Source organism: Strigops habroptila, assembly GCF_004027225.2.
Source record: "Strigops habroptila isolate Jane chromosome 13 unlocalized genomic scaffold, bStrHab1.2.pri S16, whole genome shotgun sequence".
In the NCBI taxonomy this organism is placed as follows: Eukaryota; Metazoa; Chordata; class Aves; order Psittaciformes; family Psittacidae; genus Strigops; species Strigops habroptila.
In genome coordinates, this window is record NW_022651054.1 from 3,466,212 (window position 1) to 3,483,223 (window position 17,012).

At 37.0% G+C, this 17,012-nt stretch overlaps 1 protein-coding gene across 7 annotated transcripts in view; it reads right to left on the bottom strand.

Annotated features, from left to right (window-relative positions):
* USP32 (ubiquitin specific peptidase 32) overlaps positions 1-17,012 on the bottom strand; it is a 73,974-nt gene that overhangs the window by 16,502 nt on the left and 40,460 nt on the right. For 4 of the 7 annotated variants that reach the window (XM_030472778.1, XM_030472782.1, XM_030472783.1 and 1 more), the window contains 11 exons: positions 16,490-16,621; positions 14,955-15,062; positions 14,076-14,191; positions 13,622-13,684; positions 11,664-11,747; positions 9,233-9,294; positions 9,012-9,114; positions 7,044-7,236; positions 5,737-5,906; positions 4,886-5,026; positions 2,320-2,479 (listed from right to left, as the gene is read on the bottom strand). In XM_030472778.1, the coding sequence (XP_030328638.1) occupies positions 2,320-2,479; positions 4,886-5,026; positions 5,737-5,906; positions 7,044-7,236; positions 9,012-9,114; positions 9,233-9,294; positions 11,664-11,747; positions 13,622-13,684; positions 14,076-14,191; positions 14,955-15,062; positions 16,490-16,621 (1,332 nt within the window). The remainder of the gene's footprint in view (positions 1-2,319; positions 2,480-4,885; positions 5,027-5,736; positions 5,907-7,043; positions 7,237-9,011; positions 9,115-9,232; positions 9,295-11,663; positions 11,748-13,621; positions 13,685-14,075; positions 14,192-14,954; positions 15,063-16,489; positions 16,622-17,012) is intronic. The other 3 variants (XM_030472781.1, XM_030472779.1, XM_030472780.1) reach the window with 3 other exon arrangements.

Consider the following 17,012-nt stretch of genomic DNA (forward strand, 5'->3'; position numbering starts at 1 on the left):
AATCTGACTATTCTTGGCAGCAGCATGACTTTGCTTCAGCTCTTTTATGGAGATGAATGCTGATCTGTGAAGATGAAATCAGCATGGCAGTTTCACAATAGAAGTATTCTTAATAACTAAATTCCTCTAAACATACTCCGTGATGATGCCTGGGATTTTCACCAGAACTGCTCAACAATCTCACGTTTGCAACACAGATTAATTCCATCAGTCAAGATTATTGCTCTTTTGTATAATACGAGCTCATCTTTAAATAGAAGATTTGCACAAGAGATGAGACCAACTTTACATGCTTTATTTGTTGAGCTTCCTTAGTTATAACTTCGGAAGTTCCCCACTACTCACAGAGACAAGTCTATAAAATATTCATGAAAAGCTTTTATTATACAGCCAATCTTCACTGGGCAACTGCATTACTTAAGTAACCAGAGAAGGGAGTGGTCTACTTTCACTATCAAGAGATTAAGATAAAATAAATAGTACCATACGAAAGGATGCAATATTCCATGCAATATGACAAGAGAGTAAAACTCTACTGTAATAAAGTCAGCAAAGCATCAGTTTTGCTTCAGTATACCAAGCAAAGTACTAATTTTTTTAAAGAAAACATAAAAAGCATTTTCTGAGATTAGGTATCAGAGGATTAGTTGTAAGATTACAGCAAGAAAGCATATCTGAAACCCCAAAAAGATTAATCACTGATTGGACAAATAAATTAGTGCAGAGCAAAATTATTCCAAATCAAGATCAAATTTGGCACATCAAAAGATTCTCTTTTATTTGAATTTCAGCATTTTAGGATGTCCAAACAAAGCAGTTTCCATTTTATTAGGTCAAGAAGGAAAAATGAATTTGGGTAGCAGGCAGTTTCTGCAGCGGAACTTGATCAAGCAGGCAGCTGCATCTACACGTTACGTTTTAGATTCTACCAAAGCAGTGAAAAATTGAGCATCTGCATGAGATTTTTAAACAAAGACTAACACTAGCAAGGCTAAAGGATTTAGTTTTCAGTAGTCAGGAGAGCCCATTTCTGGACATGGGTTACTGTGGATGCATATGAATACCTGCATGTATCCAAACGCACATGCACGTGAGTGTCAGGGATTTCTTCAAACCTATTGTGCAAGGCAAGTATGCAACTGTGCATACAAACTGGTAACTGAAAACAAACCCTGCCACGCTTTTCAGCTGAAACGTGAAGCTGCAATCTAAAGACTATTCTTATATTGTACCATCTTTTTGGCGAACATTACCACAATTATGGCACATGTATTTTAGTTGGATGTTTACACTTTCTACTGAATTGTCTTCCAAAACCTCATCAAATACCAGCCTTCATATTCCATTAATTCAATTGCTTTCTAAAGATTATTAAATAATTTTGGGCATTAAAGCCTGGCTGCCCAAGTAACTCGGAACTAGTTGGCTGAACAGCGTTCGTCAGGCCACACCTGGAATACCACGTTCAGTTTTGGTCCTGGCTATATAAAAAAGACATGGACATGCTGGAGAAGGTCCAGAGAAGGGCCACAATGATGCAAGGACTGGGCAGCCGTGTGAGGAAAAGCTGAGTGAACTGGGTTCGTTCAGCCTAGAGAAAAGAAGGCTCAGGGGAGACCTTGTCACTGTGTTCCAGTATTTAAAGGGTAGCTACAAAGGAGGAGGCTCCCCATTTACATTGAATCACATGGAAAAGATGAGGGGTAATGGGCACAAGTTACTCCACGGGAGATTCCAACTGGACACAAGAGGAAAATTTTTCACAATGAGAACAATCAGCTATTGGAATAATCTCCCTGGGATGTGGTGGATTCCCCAACGTTGGACACTTTTAAGATTCAGCTGGACAGGGTGCTGGGACATCTAGTCTAGGCCATGCTATCATTGGACCAGCTGATCCTTCAGGTCCCTTCCAATCTGATATGCTATGATTTATTATATCACTGTACCACCAGATACACCCACCCACCTCAATGCACAGTTGCATCTATCCTATGGCTACAAAATTAACTATCACCAGGCCTAACCAGATCTGCCCTTCTCAGCTGTTCAGTTTATGCAGTGCTCATTTCTCACTTTCAACTCACCAATCTATTTGCAGTAACTATGCGACTGAACTCACTTCCCTGAAAATGCTCCCTCATGCCTCTTCCTTTCAAGAGAAGATAGGAGGAAAGCCTTTAAATCTTTACCAAATGCTGATTGTGCCTTTCAGTTGATTAGCTGGTGCACAAGCACAGTGGCAGCAAGCTTCTACAGCTGTGGGTCTCGCTTTCTTAGAAACTGCACACTTGTATTCTTGCTGCATTCTTAAGTTACCTCTAGGTAAATGCTGAGGAAACATTCTCAGGCTCATCATACCCATATTCACCCAGATGTTTGACTGCTGCGTTCGAGTGGCAGGCTGCTGTCGCAGGAAGAGCAGATAGCGAGGAAATAGCTCTAGTTCAGGCACATTTGTTTTGCTGTTTTTGATCACCTAGTAGAGATGTTTAAAACACATTTTAGAGGTTGCTGTTCAAACGTGTAGGTGAGCCCAACAGGAACAGGAAATAATGATGAAAGCAGATGGTTAAGAATATAAACTCTGTTTTGCTATGATGAGAAATCTTCTGAACTTCTTATGGGGTCTTAGGCAAATAGCCACAGGAATAACAATTTACTCAATTCTAAGCACTTTTTGAAACTTACTAGTTGCAGATTTTTAAAAGCAAACACCTTATTTGGTGGAGCACAGATTCCTGTGCCACACCATGGAGAGAACAGCTTTTATAATTCCTGAAATATATGTGAATCTACAACGAAGCTCATTAATTCTACTCAGTGCATATTTCCACATAAAAGTTTCACGACTGTTGAAAAAACACACATTCTGAAGAAGGCATTTGTTCTGAACTTTTTTAACTATAGGATTGAATTAAAACTTTCATATTGTAAGAACAGACTGAAACTTACTTCTGCTCCATTTTTTTATGTTGACAGAAAAAGCTTTTCAGTCACCACTTCTACAACGATTTTGCTGTCTAGATCCAAATGCAGACACACATAAATGGCAGGAATGTTCCCTATTTTTGTTTTAATTCTGCTCCATGTGAAGCAGAAGAAAACAGCTTAAGTTGTGAGAAGCACTATAATGCACTGAAGTGCCATGGTATTAAGCTTCAGTTACAATAACAACAATAGCGATGACATTTTCTGGAAAGAAGCAACATAATAGTCCCTACTGTGGGGCGGAGAGATGGGGCCTGTGAGTGCCTCTATACATGGTTGCAAGTAACTAAATGTCAAACTATTCCTTAATTATGGACTGAAAAGCTACAGTTTATACATACATTACTTATAATCTTTTACACACAGGATACCTAAACTCAAATTCTCTCATTCTGAATAGAATTCTCTTTTCCAATGACCCCATCACAAAAATCACATCAGTTGGTGTATAAAGAGATATGGCCTTTTCTGGATCATGAAAGATGTTTGTTTCCATGGAGAACGTGTGGGAGGAGGGTAACAGAAGCCAGTGATTTTTCACTGTAAAATAATTGCCAGTATTACAGCTAACAGACCAAATCATCAAAAGTCACACAGCTAATTCTCTCCCATTTGTGACACTGAGTATTTGTGACACCAACCACTTAATCTCTATTGTTACCATCAAAAAATCCCTTCACTTCCTTTTTTTCAGTGTAGCTCCTGTAAAAGGTTACCTGACACAGAATAAACCAACCACTACATGGAAATAAATATACTCAACAGAAACTGAAGGAAGTTTCCAATCTTTTTAAGTGAACAGACCAAATAACTTCCATTTTTCCTGCCTCTAAGATCAGCCTGACTTTAATAAATTCAATATTAATAATTCAAGGCATACCAGCTTTAGCTCCAAATGATTATGACCTGTTAATTGTTTTGCAATATTACTCATAGAGAAACAGAGAGACAGTTCAATAAATTGTGAGTAAATGATATGATTCAACAATGGCTATTGCTGTGTAATTACTGCTTCTCTATCAGAAACATTGTTGCTGTTTTAACTGCAACCAAAAAAAAGAAACTCACTGGGATAACACTGATTATGAGTCCACTTGGTCAATTCCATTTAATATACAGCACTTTCACATCTGAAAACTATATTCTGCAATACATTCTGCATTGTGCCCAAAATTAATTTTTAATTAAAGATATTACAGCTTGAACATAGGAAATACCAGTGTCAGTTACAAAAAGCCAATTTCAGTTCAAGGGTTTTTTCTCTTTTTAGCTAAACTTTCCTGCAAACAATTGTTGCTTCTGAGCAACAATTCTGATACAGAATAATTTTTGCCTGGTTTTGTTCACTGGGATCACCTATTGCTTTCTGCTTTTCAGATCTTCACATTGTGTTTTCTATGACACTGCACTCGAAGGACAGCAACTGTTACCTTCCCCTCACTTCATGAAATTTAAGAGAGAAGAAATGCATTTTCAACGCTGCAGGTGTCCCACTTTAATTTTAGTGGTTTTGCAGACCAGCTGAAAATTTATCTTAGCTTTTAAAGATAAGTGTTTTGATGCCAAGTCTTTTAATCTGATCTCAAGCTCACTTTTGTCTGCTTTAGTAATCATGATCAGTTGAGCACCACTTTTGCCCTGTTGCAGTATTTCCTGGGGATTGTGGTACAAACCTCATGGTACATATCCACAACTTTCTATCCATGTCCATTTCCGAGACTGCTTTTTCCCAGCTTGCTCTTCAAGGCTTTTCATTTACACTATCCATTTTGGATGAAGTGGGAGATGACCATAGAAGATTACCTTGTGCAACTGGCAGAGCTCAGACACATCAGGCTGTTTACATTATCTTGGTGGTTATGGCAAACAAACTGTGTCTATAATCACAACTTACCGGCCTGGGCAAGGACAGATTTGCTCCATACCAATGGTAAAGTGCTCTCCAAACTGGTTCTGGTACCATTATGTAGTCCTTTCCTTCAATCAATTGTGGAGATCGTTTTAATCTTCCACCTTCCATTGTTAATGATGCAGCCTTTAAACAAAAAGGGATATTGTCAAATCTTAAGTGGAAGAAACAGTACACAGCTACAACGATTTTAGTTCACAAACACACAACACTTCGTAATTACTAAAACAACTTTTAAGTAGTAATTAGCAACTGCTTTTCATACTGAAAGCTGCTATAGAAATGTAACAATAATTAACACTCAGGTTTCACTATTCACTTTCTCTAAAAGGCTGTCCAGTATAAGACTCATAATACGTTTCTCTTTTGTGTCACTTACACTGACAACTGCACACAGAAATCCAATCCATGCTCATCACTGATGGTGCTGGTCTGTGTTTTACATTCTGTTTGCATGAATACTGGAACAACTGTCAGTTTTGCTTTACTATTTTGTTACCTATATTCTGGGTTTATGCAACAGCAATAAACTATTTAGATTGAAAGCATTCAAGTGTTTAATTATTAAAATATTTTAATACTGAAAGTTGTTTCATTTTTGAGTTTTGTTTAAGAACATTTTGAATGTTTCTCTTCTCACAAAGCACTTGATTGTAGCCTCAAATACATTTTTCTTCTCTTAAAGTAAGAGTAAGAAACCCAAATTCTGCTACATGACAAAGCAGTGTTAGTTTAGAATTAGGCCACTAGTTGAAACCAAAAAAGAAATAAAAGGCTGTGATGAAAGTATGCTAAAAGGTATTTTTCCTATATTCACATGACTCAGATGCGTTTACCTTCACTGGTTCTTGCGTTACTAGGGGTTGGTTGTCAATAGCTCCTGGTTTCTGAGGATTAAGCTGTAGCAAATTATTCCCATTGGTTCCAAGGAAACACTGGTTATTATTGTCCGAAGTATTATGCTGCCTAGCAAAATCAGTCCCTGGTGTGCCAGGGTGAAGATTATCTGTAATGGAATACAGGAGAAAAAAAACAAACCCAAACAACTCTATTTCAGTTCATGACTCCACAAACCATAAAGGAATGAGCTGAACACTTGTACCCTTTTTTGTTTGTTTTTAAAGAAGGTTGTTGATGAAGCTTTTATCCTTCATACTTCAGCAAAACATGCAACTCTTCCAAACTACAGTGACAAATAAGCTATTACTCTCAGAAAAGGTAAAGAAGTGGATGTACAAGATCCAAATACCAAAGCAGATACTTACACAAATAATGGTTTGAAACAGCCTATCTAGGTTTGTGTGAGTAAATGTGTTTAGCATTTGCTTGTTGTCTGGATGTTTGAGTATGAAGCTCTTGAAAATCTTACATGCATAGCTGAATACACATATATGTAATAACAACTTATTTTTAGTTTTTCCTCCTTGAAAAGGAAAATGTTTTTATTTCACAGAATATCCTTTGGTTACGCAGAACACTAAGTTAAGCAGAAGCAGCAAGAATCTTTAACATAAAACTTGTCTCCCTTCCTGCCCTTCGTCCATCTCCTCTCACCCTCACACCACATACACAGTAATTTATCTACTTTAAATGAACATTCAGCTGCCTCACAAAAAAAAAAAATTAAATCTCAAATTCTCATAAGAACTGACTGAAAATTATCACTAAAATCTTATCTTTCACAAAGACGGCTCCTAAAATCTGCACACTCATTTGGATCACGTCCTGTAAAACTAAGTGTGCTTTTCCTAACTTATTTTCTGCTTCTTTCCTCTTTGTAGCATCTGAGGTCATCTCATGGCAAGACAGTACAATGCCAGCTGGGTATGAGCTAGAAACAATTTCATGTGAAGAGTGGACAAAAAGTCCACTCAAAAAATAAATGCTAGGACAAAAATTTGAAAATCTTGAAACAATTCTAGAAACTAACCACAACGTAATAGATGAACTGCTGTTTAAACAAGGCTGTTTCTTGTTTATCCACCCACAGACTATAAAACCCTGTAATTCACCAATGTCCATGTGAAAGCCATTTCTGCAATCTAAACTGTTATCTCTTCGCCTGGAGGAATCCATGCAGTATGTAGTTTTCTCAAAACCTGTTCTACATTAAACCTCCAAGGAAATAAGATGTTATGCTTACTGCTGCTAGTAGTCTCTGAGGCTTCTGATGCAGTAGAAATATTATCTGAACACTTTTCTTCTGTTGCACTGAAGTAATTAAGACCTCCCATTTTGTCTTCTCCCTGTTCTGAAGCATTGGCTGCAGCAGCTACGAGTGAATTCTTACCTCCACTCAAGACAGATGAAGGCTCTATCACAACAGGGTTTGCATCCTAAAATTGGTAGGCAAGTAGAAAAGTTAATGATAAGCCAGTATCAAAGACGTTTAGCATCAGCCAAACCAAGCACTAAAATTCACAGCTGCGTGACCACTTCTGCATATCACAATGAGAAAAAATAAAGTAAAATTCTACATCTCCAGAAACAAACAGCCAAAACGGTTAGACCGATCAAATAAACTCTTCTGTAGAATATAAAAATTGCAAGATACCAGAATTATTTCCTCTATCTCAACACATGAAAAGACAACCATTTTAGACAGCTATAATTACAGTCTATAAATATATGAAGATCTGTCCTTGTTGAATTTCATACGGTTAAATGAGAACACAAGCACAACAAAAACAAAAACATTCTCTCCTCAAACCTGCAACAATTTAGTCTTCCCTAACTTTGTTTTGAAACAAAGTTCCCTTGTTTCCTTTGGAGAAACAGCAATGCAAGGGCAATCTGGCTCAAAATTAGGCAAGATAAAGGTGGAGAAAAAGATCTGCATCCCTCCAAAAGTGTAACTTGACCAGTACAGACAAGATGCAAGAAGAATCTTAATCAATTTACAGCACCAGTTAAACATGAAATGGCAATAAATGAAAAAATAGAAGAAAAAGGGAGCCTCACTGAGCCTTAGAGAAGAAAAAAGAAAATCCATGTAATGAACATTACTGTAACAACACTGGAAAAGGGCATATTTCCTGTCTTATGTTGTGCCCTATTTATCACATCACTAAAGATAATATTCTGTCAAATGACAAACTGTGCAGTACAGCTAAAAGTATAAAAATAAGACTAATATATGTTGGAATTACAGTAATCATTTATAGAGTTTCATGGAAATTCCAAGTGTTCTCTTTGCTGAGAGGTTGACAGGATGACTAATGGCATCGTGCTATTATGCAAAGGATTCGGTATGAAATCACGTGCACATCTGAACACTTACACTATGACAAGGATCATCTTACCTATTATTTCAGGCATTTAAGCCATCATTTGTCCAAATCATTGTGCATAAAGAACAACTGTAATTACATTGTTATTTAATGCACTATGTTGCAATTTTCTGAATATTTTTAGTTATTTGTATTTATAAAACAACTGAAATACTTTGATGATTATTTATCACTATATAAGACTTTTCTGAGAAATAGTTTATTTTTGTGGAAATAAAGAATATTTATCTCCACATCAATTAAGTGTTACTAAATTTAATTTTATTAAATATGATTTCTTTTGTAAAAATCAGTGTGATGCTTTAACTTGAAAGTTTAAGTTGGAGGGTATTAAAGAGCACTCTGTACCTGTAAGGTCTTAGTAGAACTCCCTTGATCACCATCAGGTACTGGGCTACTCTTCATCATTGCCTATAAACCAAACATACCAATACCCTCCTCTATGTGTCCAGAAAATGCACAGTGTGTATCTGTGGCCCAAGCGAAGTCAGAACCAATACAGGCAGCTTTATTATCAAATGGATCCAAAGACTTCAGGGAAGTACTATTGTGAGAGTATGCTTTTATTCAAAAAATATTTTGACATGCACAAATGATGAAACGAAGTACAGAAAGAGATGACAGTTTAATGAAATTACAATGAAAATCTCACCATGTGGCAGTGATTCAACAAAACAATTATTTGCCACTAAGAGACAGAAGATGCTTAATTTCAAGCATTATTGGTTAAGCAGTCATTTGCTCCATGCTATTTCTTCCATCCACACATTCACAGGTATAAAGAAATCACTTATTCAGTACACTAGTATTATTATACTTACATATTTGACATAGTCTTTCCACTGGTGCCACCATGGCATTGCAATAAGAAACCAGTTGTGCCCTGGCTGAAGGCCGTACCTGCTTTCTCTTTCTAACCAGCCCCTGCACATAAAGAATGACCAACATGAAGTATTAGATGAAATAGGGAAATTACAGTCCTTTTGAAAAGTACTAAAAGGTGATTCTGAAACCCATTTAAGATTCTGAGCAAAACATGTACCTAATAATCTGCCCTTCCTCCTCTGGAGTGGCAGGTCGTAGCCCCAAAACTATATGACACACCTGGAAAAAGAAAGTAACTGTTATTAAGAACTAAACCAGTATGAAACAAGCATTGGGGAAATGAAAGAAAAGAACAGCTTTAATGAGATTTTTCTGAAAATTCTTTTGAATCATGTAGCAGGACTACCTAAAATTGAACAAATCACTAAAAAAGTATAGTGAGCTATGAGAGTCACGACCTGTTCCTACTGTTAAGATGAAGATACCAAGAATGTCAAATGCCCCAAGACAAATTAAGGTGAACAGAAAACGAATTTTCATGATTTTCAGGGCTGAAGTGCATGCTACAAAGAACCACAGGAACTGACATGGATCAGATATACAAAAAGTTAAGATGTCTTTATGTACTGGAGAGAGGGAATGAGGAACTGGAGGAATGCAAGTGGTTGCAAGAAGATAAGCTAAAGGCTAAAAAAAAGAGGCAAAAAAAGACAGCAGCCCCAGATGGCTAATATTTTACTCCTCTCTTCCTAATAAAACCATCCCAGCCTTGCTGTCACTGCACACCTCTGCTGGGCTCCCCCAATAGCTCCCTGCCACAGGGCATGCAGCTGGGAGCGCTGAGCAGAGAGGAGCAGACTCTGCAGGAGCCTTTGTTTCCCATTGCAAGGAGGAGGGTCAGCTGTCTCGTCTGCGAGACAGTTCTCAAATTGGTTGCTACTCATAACATGATTTATAGTCTTTTCCTTATGTCTCTTTGGAGGGTATCAATTTGCGTCTCAGCTGGAGACTTCTAATGACTGGTGAGATATCTTATTTAAATTTACACTACAGTGTGAGAGACCATTTCACATTCTGAATACAACAAAGGCCATTCGCTGCTGAGAAGCAACAGATTTTCCAGCACACACAACACAGCTGGTTCCAGTGTTTCTTTTTCAACTCATGGAACACTGTGCCAGTATCAGATTCTTCCTATAAACTAACCCTGCTGCAAACAAACCAATTTGTTGACAAGCTTTCCAGGGTGCTCCACTCAGACTACTCAGCTTTTCTGTCTGCAGATGAGACACACAAGCTCATGACAGCTCAAATAAATGCCCAGACAAATCAATGGCAGACTCTGTCCCCTGTGTGAGTGTGCTGTGGAGCCTGCAGCATGAGATGGGGGTGCCTCATATGATAAAGTTTATCCACAGATGCTACTCTTACTGTGTTTCTTTTAATAACAATTATCATTAAGTGCTCATTATTTCAATTTCAATACTGCTCAGGTATTTGTTAGTTCATGAATATTAAGTTATGATAAGATATTTAATACTAGATAGTCAAGAAATAAAGACAGCTCTTGTTGAGAAGGTTGCAATGGAAGCAAAACCTGATGCAATTAGAGACAGAAAGAATATGCAGAACTTTCTGATTTTATTCTTTTCACCTGTGGTGTAGCTGACAGCCTCAGAATACTCTCAGTCTCCCTGAAGTTCTTCGAAAAGTATAGTTCAAAATACAGTATATAAAGTAGTCTGGGGCCATAACCAGGAGAATCAGTAGTGTGCAACCACAGTTATCTTAAAAGCCACACAGCTTCGCTCTCATCAAATATTTTTCCGCTACAATCTGACCCTTTAACCATTTAAGCTTCACTGGTAAGATGAGAACAGAGCCCACTGGTTCTCCTCAGTCCTCCCAGGAAGAGCTGAGACTGCCATATGGGCTGGAGGTGAATGCTAAATTGGGGCAAATCTTCAAGGCTCTGTTCAGATTATTATTACTTAAAGTATCAACCTCTACAGAAAATAGGTAAGGAACAAACCGCAGGGAACGAAAAGACTCTAAGGGGGTTATTTTCTGCACAAAGTGAGCCAGTGCTAAAACATGAATAAATTATGAAAATCCAATTCAAGCTCAATTAAAACCAAACTCAGTACACACTTAATCCTCAGCTTCTGCAACACAATACTGATACGATATCACAGCTTTCAAGGACTGCTTCATTAAGGAAGCAATGAAAGGTTTCTTAAAAGGTCTTAACAGAAATCATAAAGGGAAAGTGGTTGCAGAGTCAGCAATACCTTTTCTCATGTCTTGTGTCCCTTTCTCAGCAAAGATTTGCAAGAACTGGTCAAGAACAGCCTTTTTCTAATGGAAAACATAACTGCTGATATACTTGAAATTTCATTTCATAAACAGTAGCCTATGTTCACCTTAACGAATTACACATTAGGCATCTCCATCCACTGAAAAGAATAATAATCAAATAGAGAATCATTCTGCCAAGGTAATGCACAACTGCAAAGCCACATGACTTACTGCAAGAGACAAAACTGTAAGCATGGTGACACAAATGCTGATGCCGCACTTTGTGGCCACGCAAAAAGCTCATGAGTTATTTGCCATAATTTTCGTGTTTAAATTGATTCTAAACATACCTGAAAAAGTAGATTTAAAAATTCATTGGCAAGTGCACTCTTCACACTCCATATCTGGTAGTCCTCCAGAGTGAGGTGTCCAAGCTTAGTTAAAGGGAGGAGAAAGAAATGGGAAGGACAAACCATCAAACCATTAACCTATTTCTATTACATTGCTCATTAAATGTGTCACACAAGGCATGACAAAGCCAGTGATTTGATAAAAACTAGCATCTACCACTCTGCTAATAAAATTTGATGCAATCAAAGAAGAAAAATCCAGTTTTAGCATAACATCGGCAACCTAGAGAACCAAAAAGCTTTGAGAGTACAGAGGATGAACTACGCACAGCATGTAACCTTTGCTCCTGCTCTCCACTGTTCAGAGTTAGTATTCATGCTCAACTGCAGTAGTCATGTTTTCTCAAACCATGAAACCAGCAGCAGCAGTATGTGACTGGTTTTGTGTCCTACAAAGTGATTGCCCTGACAAGACTAAGACAATCTAGGACTTTGATTGTCCAAATAAGCTCTGCACATATTTGCATCCATTCAGAACCCCACCATCTCCTCCGTGGGTTGGGAAAAACTATTTTGGATTATCAGGTCCTTATGATCTTACCTTACAACACAAGTCCTATTAATTCTTAACCGCTTGCAAAATTACAGTAGCACAAAACCGACCAATGTCAGAGGAACTTCTGATTTTCATCGGTTCAGTGACAGGATCAATCTGAATTTCTTATATTGTACTATCATTCAGAGCCATTTTTACAGCAGTGGCGGTTACTCTGACTCTTCTTACAGACCATTTTCTCCAGAGTTCATATAGGTCAAAGCTAACATATGAAAAGAGGTTAAATAATTTATGTAATTACTGCACCATCAGCTCTTTCAAGCACTACATTCACGATGCAACTATTAAAGATATACTGAAGACTTAGGGAGTTTCTTTAACTCTTTGTGGAAACAAGACTGCAATAGATTTGCTTATAAACTACCCTTTCAAAAAAAGCAAACAATAAAAACTTTAAAGGATGAAAGAAAGAGCTCAGTGAAGCTGCAATTTCTACTGCTTTGGTAATAGAAGAAAGAAAACATTTGCCTGCCACTTTGTTGGAGTACAAGCAGGCAAGGCGACTATTAAAACAAGTAATTAAATATTTCTAGACATTCTTTATGGTTTTTATTGAATTATTTATAGCTTCCAGACACTCTTCCTAATTAGTGAAGCAAAAGATGAAATAATGGAAACAACTTCCCCTCTATTGTTTGCAGATGATAGTGCCCATCTCGAAAAAGCAAGGACATAATTAAAGATTTACACACAGCTAACTATAAAGCACAATATAAACTACTAAGACTTTTTGCTGTGTGTCATGACAGTCATGACAGATGCCTCTACAGTTTCATGAATACTTAGCTCTGAAACAATACCGCTGGTATATAGTTCACCGGTTGTATACAATATTATTGCAAACAAAGTAGTTTGATAATGATAATGCATAACTTATTCTCGAATTAATACTACTCTGTTCCAGCACAGGAGGATAATGTGTCTTCCACAGCATAAAATATAAGATACACTAATGTACTCCCCCCTTTTTTCACAAGATCATTTATAGCATGAAACAAAAGAACAGCTTCTCCAGAACAAAAGGCAAGCATCAGATTTAAAACTGGTATTAATTTTTCACAGCAAAGCCTTGCAAACAGTATTTATATGCTTCAAATTAATTTCATTGGTTACGTATTTTTGGTTTAGTTTCATATATAAGAGATGGTTTATAAAATTCAAACGTGTTCTTTCTCTCACAGAACAATGTGGAAAATTTAATGGAAAAGTGACATTTCTTGAGATAGTCTTTTGTTGACACATCTCTGCTTTAAAGAAAGCATAAGATTTTACTTTCTTTCCTGTAAATAAACTGAAGAAACTAGGGTATAAAAATGGCAAGGAAAGAACTGCAAATTCCTACCTTTGTGTTATCGTGCATATTCAAAATATCTTCTACAATTTCAGACAAATCCATGTTCAATTCCTTAAACAAAAGGATTAGAAAACAGAGTTAAATTCCCACAGCAATCCCTGGAGCTGCATATGTTCAGAATAAAAATACAACTAAAAAATATTGATGATTCCTCTATGTAATTCACAACTGAGCACTTCCAGACAGTTGTACATTTGTACCTAAGGCTTCTTTATATTAAGCAATGTACATTATAGTCCCACCATTCTGCTTTGGTAAATGGCAGGTCAAAGTTACACAAGGTAAGTTACACCCAGTTATCAATACGCCTCCACTAAGGTAGGTAGTCCAAGGAAGCCTGTGTTTCACTGAAACCATGTTCAAACAACGTTCCCATTCCTACTTTTGAAGGATGATTTTAAGAAACAGAAGCAAATGAATAAAACCCCCAAATAGAACTTACAGGTATTTTATCAGTACGGTTATCTTTCCAGACCTCTAAAAGTGCAACCACCATTTCTGTAAGTTCAGTGCGAGACAACACACCATCTCGGTCAATGTCAAAAACCTTGAAGCAAACTGAGAAAAAGGAAATTACTTTTCTATGTTAGAACTACTCAACAACTACTATTTTTTCCCCCCCTTGCAGAATGTAAGTCTGCAGAGTCACAAGAACCTGATTTAGTGCTGACAGTTTTGATGAGGCAGGATGCATGTGTGGTAGTGAGGAAATGGAGCAGCTGTGTTTAATAAACTGAAATCTAGATTCCTGCAATTCTGGGCTGTGTTTTCTGATGTGACATAGAAGGGAACATATGTGCATCCAGAAATTTCCAGGGAATGATAGCTTTTAAGCTGTAGCAAGATGGCTTTGGAAAAGTATGGAACAAAGGTATTTCAAAACACAAGAACCTTGCATGGAGCCAGCTTAAAACTGAACAGTAAATAAGCCAGAACATGCTATTTACCACAAAACAATCACACACGACAATCGTTTTATATTATATATAATGAAGAGGTGTTTGCACTTTCTATACTGAGATACACATTTCTGCATCATAATGTAGAACGCTGAAACATAACTTGTGAATTTTAATTTCCCCCCCCAAACAGGTTGATAATTTATATGATGCTATCGGTAAGCTATAAAATACAGAATTAGGTTTCATCATCCTTTATAAAATGAAGCCTTAATATTTAGAATTCCTTTAATTTTTTAACTTCTGCAGCCTGCCACACTCTTATCCAGCAGAAAAATTCTAAACGCATGGAAACAACTGAACTTCATTGCTCAAACTGAAAAGCTTCTCTAAAATTAACAGTTAACACTTCACATACTTACACTTCTGTCTTTCTGCCAAGGGTCCCCTGCAACATGCTGAGAGCCCACAGGAAATTTCTTTAAAATCTATGTGATTGTCTCGGTTTTCATCAAAAGCATTAAATAAACCTGCAAACCACGAAAGCATCTCCTGTTACAGCATGTGGCTGAAGAGATGGCAATCATACTTAGCATTTATACGGAGGGTTAATGGTTAACATTTGCAAGGAGAAATACAAACATGATTATAACTCTTTCTAAGCATAAAAAAGGTAATTAAGCCCTACTAAGATCATTTTAAAGGTGAATTATATCACTCTTGTATCAAGAATTCTGAACTGTAGCCTTATTCTCACACCTTCCTTCTAATGACTGATTTATAGAGCGTCCATCTACACCAGCATGGGTAGGACAAGCAGGGACCAAGATGGTAAAGGTACTCAGATGCAAAATGCTTTGACTTTTCACAGCGCCTATAGAAATAAAAATCACTGACTAACGTTGCAAGTTTTGCCATAAGTAAGTTAGTTTAGTTACCAGCCTTCACACGATTTGAGAGTTCTATTCATTCAGCACACAGAACTTTTTTTATCTAATATTCATTTTTTATCTAATATTCATTTTATCTAATATTCATTCTTTAATATTCATCATTTAATATTCATTTATCTAATATTCATTCATCGCAGCTGTGTAAATTTATATCACTAATAGATAAAACACACTTCCAAGCAAAAGGATGTGTGGAAATATCCCTATTGAATTGAACATAAGTTTTGGTGTTTTAACAGCTTGCATCCACTGCAGATGAATTTCCCATTTTCTACTTAGAGTTGCCACTTGTCAGTAAAGCTGACCATTTGGTGGTAAAAAATTGTCACTCTAGGACTGCAGACAAGAACTAGCACATAAGTAGAACGTTACTTAATGTCCTTATGTTGTGCAGTAAATGGCAATTGGACAATTGCAACCTTCACTTATTACCAGAGTAGCTTCAACTTGAAAGACCAGCTTGGTTATGAATGGCTGCATAACAACACACAAATCTCCCGACCAACTCTTTTAAACAAAAATCTTCCTTCGCTTCCAGTGTTCGGGAAGACTGTTTCATTGACTGCATGATACAAGCTCTGACTTGCATGCTGAATTCTCATTTAATAGATGAAACTCACATTTATCAGTTTAAAAATGGTCTTCCATTTTACCTCATTCAGGGACAATAGTATATTTTGTCATTACGGAGCACAAAAAATTTTAAGCAATCACAGTGCAAATTATACCTAAAGTTTGACATATTTCCTGACAACTAATAAGAATGCAACACACACCGCTTCCTTTGTCATTCCAGATTTCCCAACAAACAGAGATTTCTCAGGCATCTTTTCTCCTCTTCAAACATTCAGAACTCAGTGGAACAAATCTCTCTAATTTAAGCTTAAAATGCATTTTTAAATAAGCCCACTTTTAAAGCCATAAAATGTACACGGCAGTAGACCACTAGGTACTGAACACCACAGCAACATCAGCTCCTCACAGGTTTGATCGAAGTTCCATACCTTCACTCAGAGAGGGATGAATAGGAGGGGAAACTAAGGGGGCAAATGTTTCTAAATCAAAACGTCCAGTTCTTGATTGAGCTTTTAACAGCCAGTATCGTTTTTCGAGGTCGATGATGTCCGATTCTTCCACTGTATAAGCAACAAAAATAAAAGGAACTGTTGGTAATATCAAGTCTATGTTAGAATTCGGCACCAAATAAAAATGCAGCATTATTTTGTCACAATAAGAAATAATGGTCATTTTTTTTATGCCCAACTCCTGCTTATAAAAATTAAAAATATGAGCAATGGAGAAATAAAGATCCAATTTTACCTTCTTTATCTACAGAATCACCTCACCATGTCGGAGTTCCTATCAATAACGCACCATCACAAGTGTTTAGAAATGCAGAAATTAACTTTTCCCACTGCTAAAGACTACAGCAGTCTCTTCATTTTCACATATTTCTTCTCGGTGAATTCAACAGGTAGATCATATATGCAATACCTTACTTTCCATGGTACCTAGCATTTAAATCCT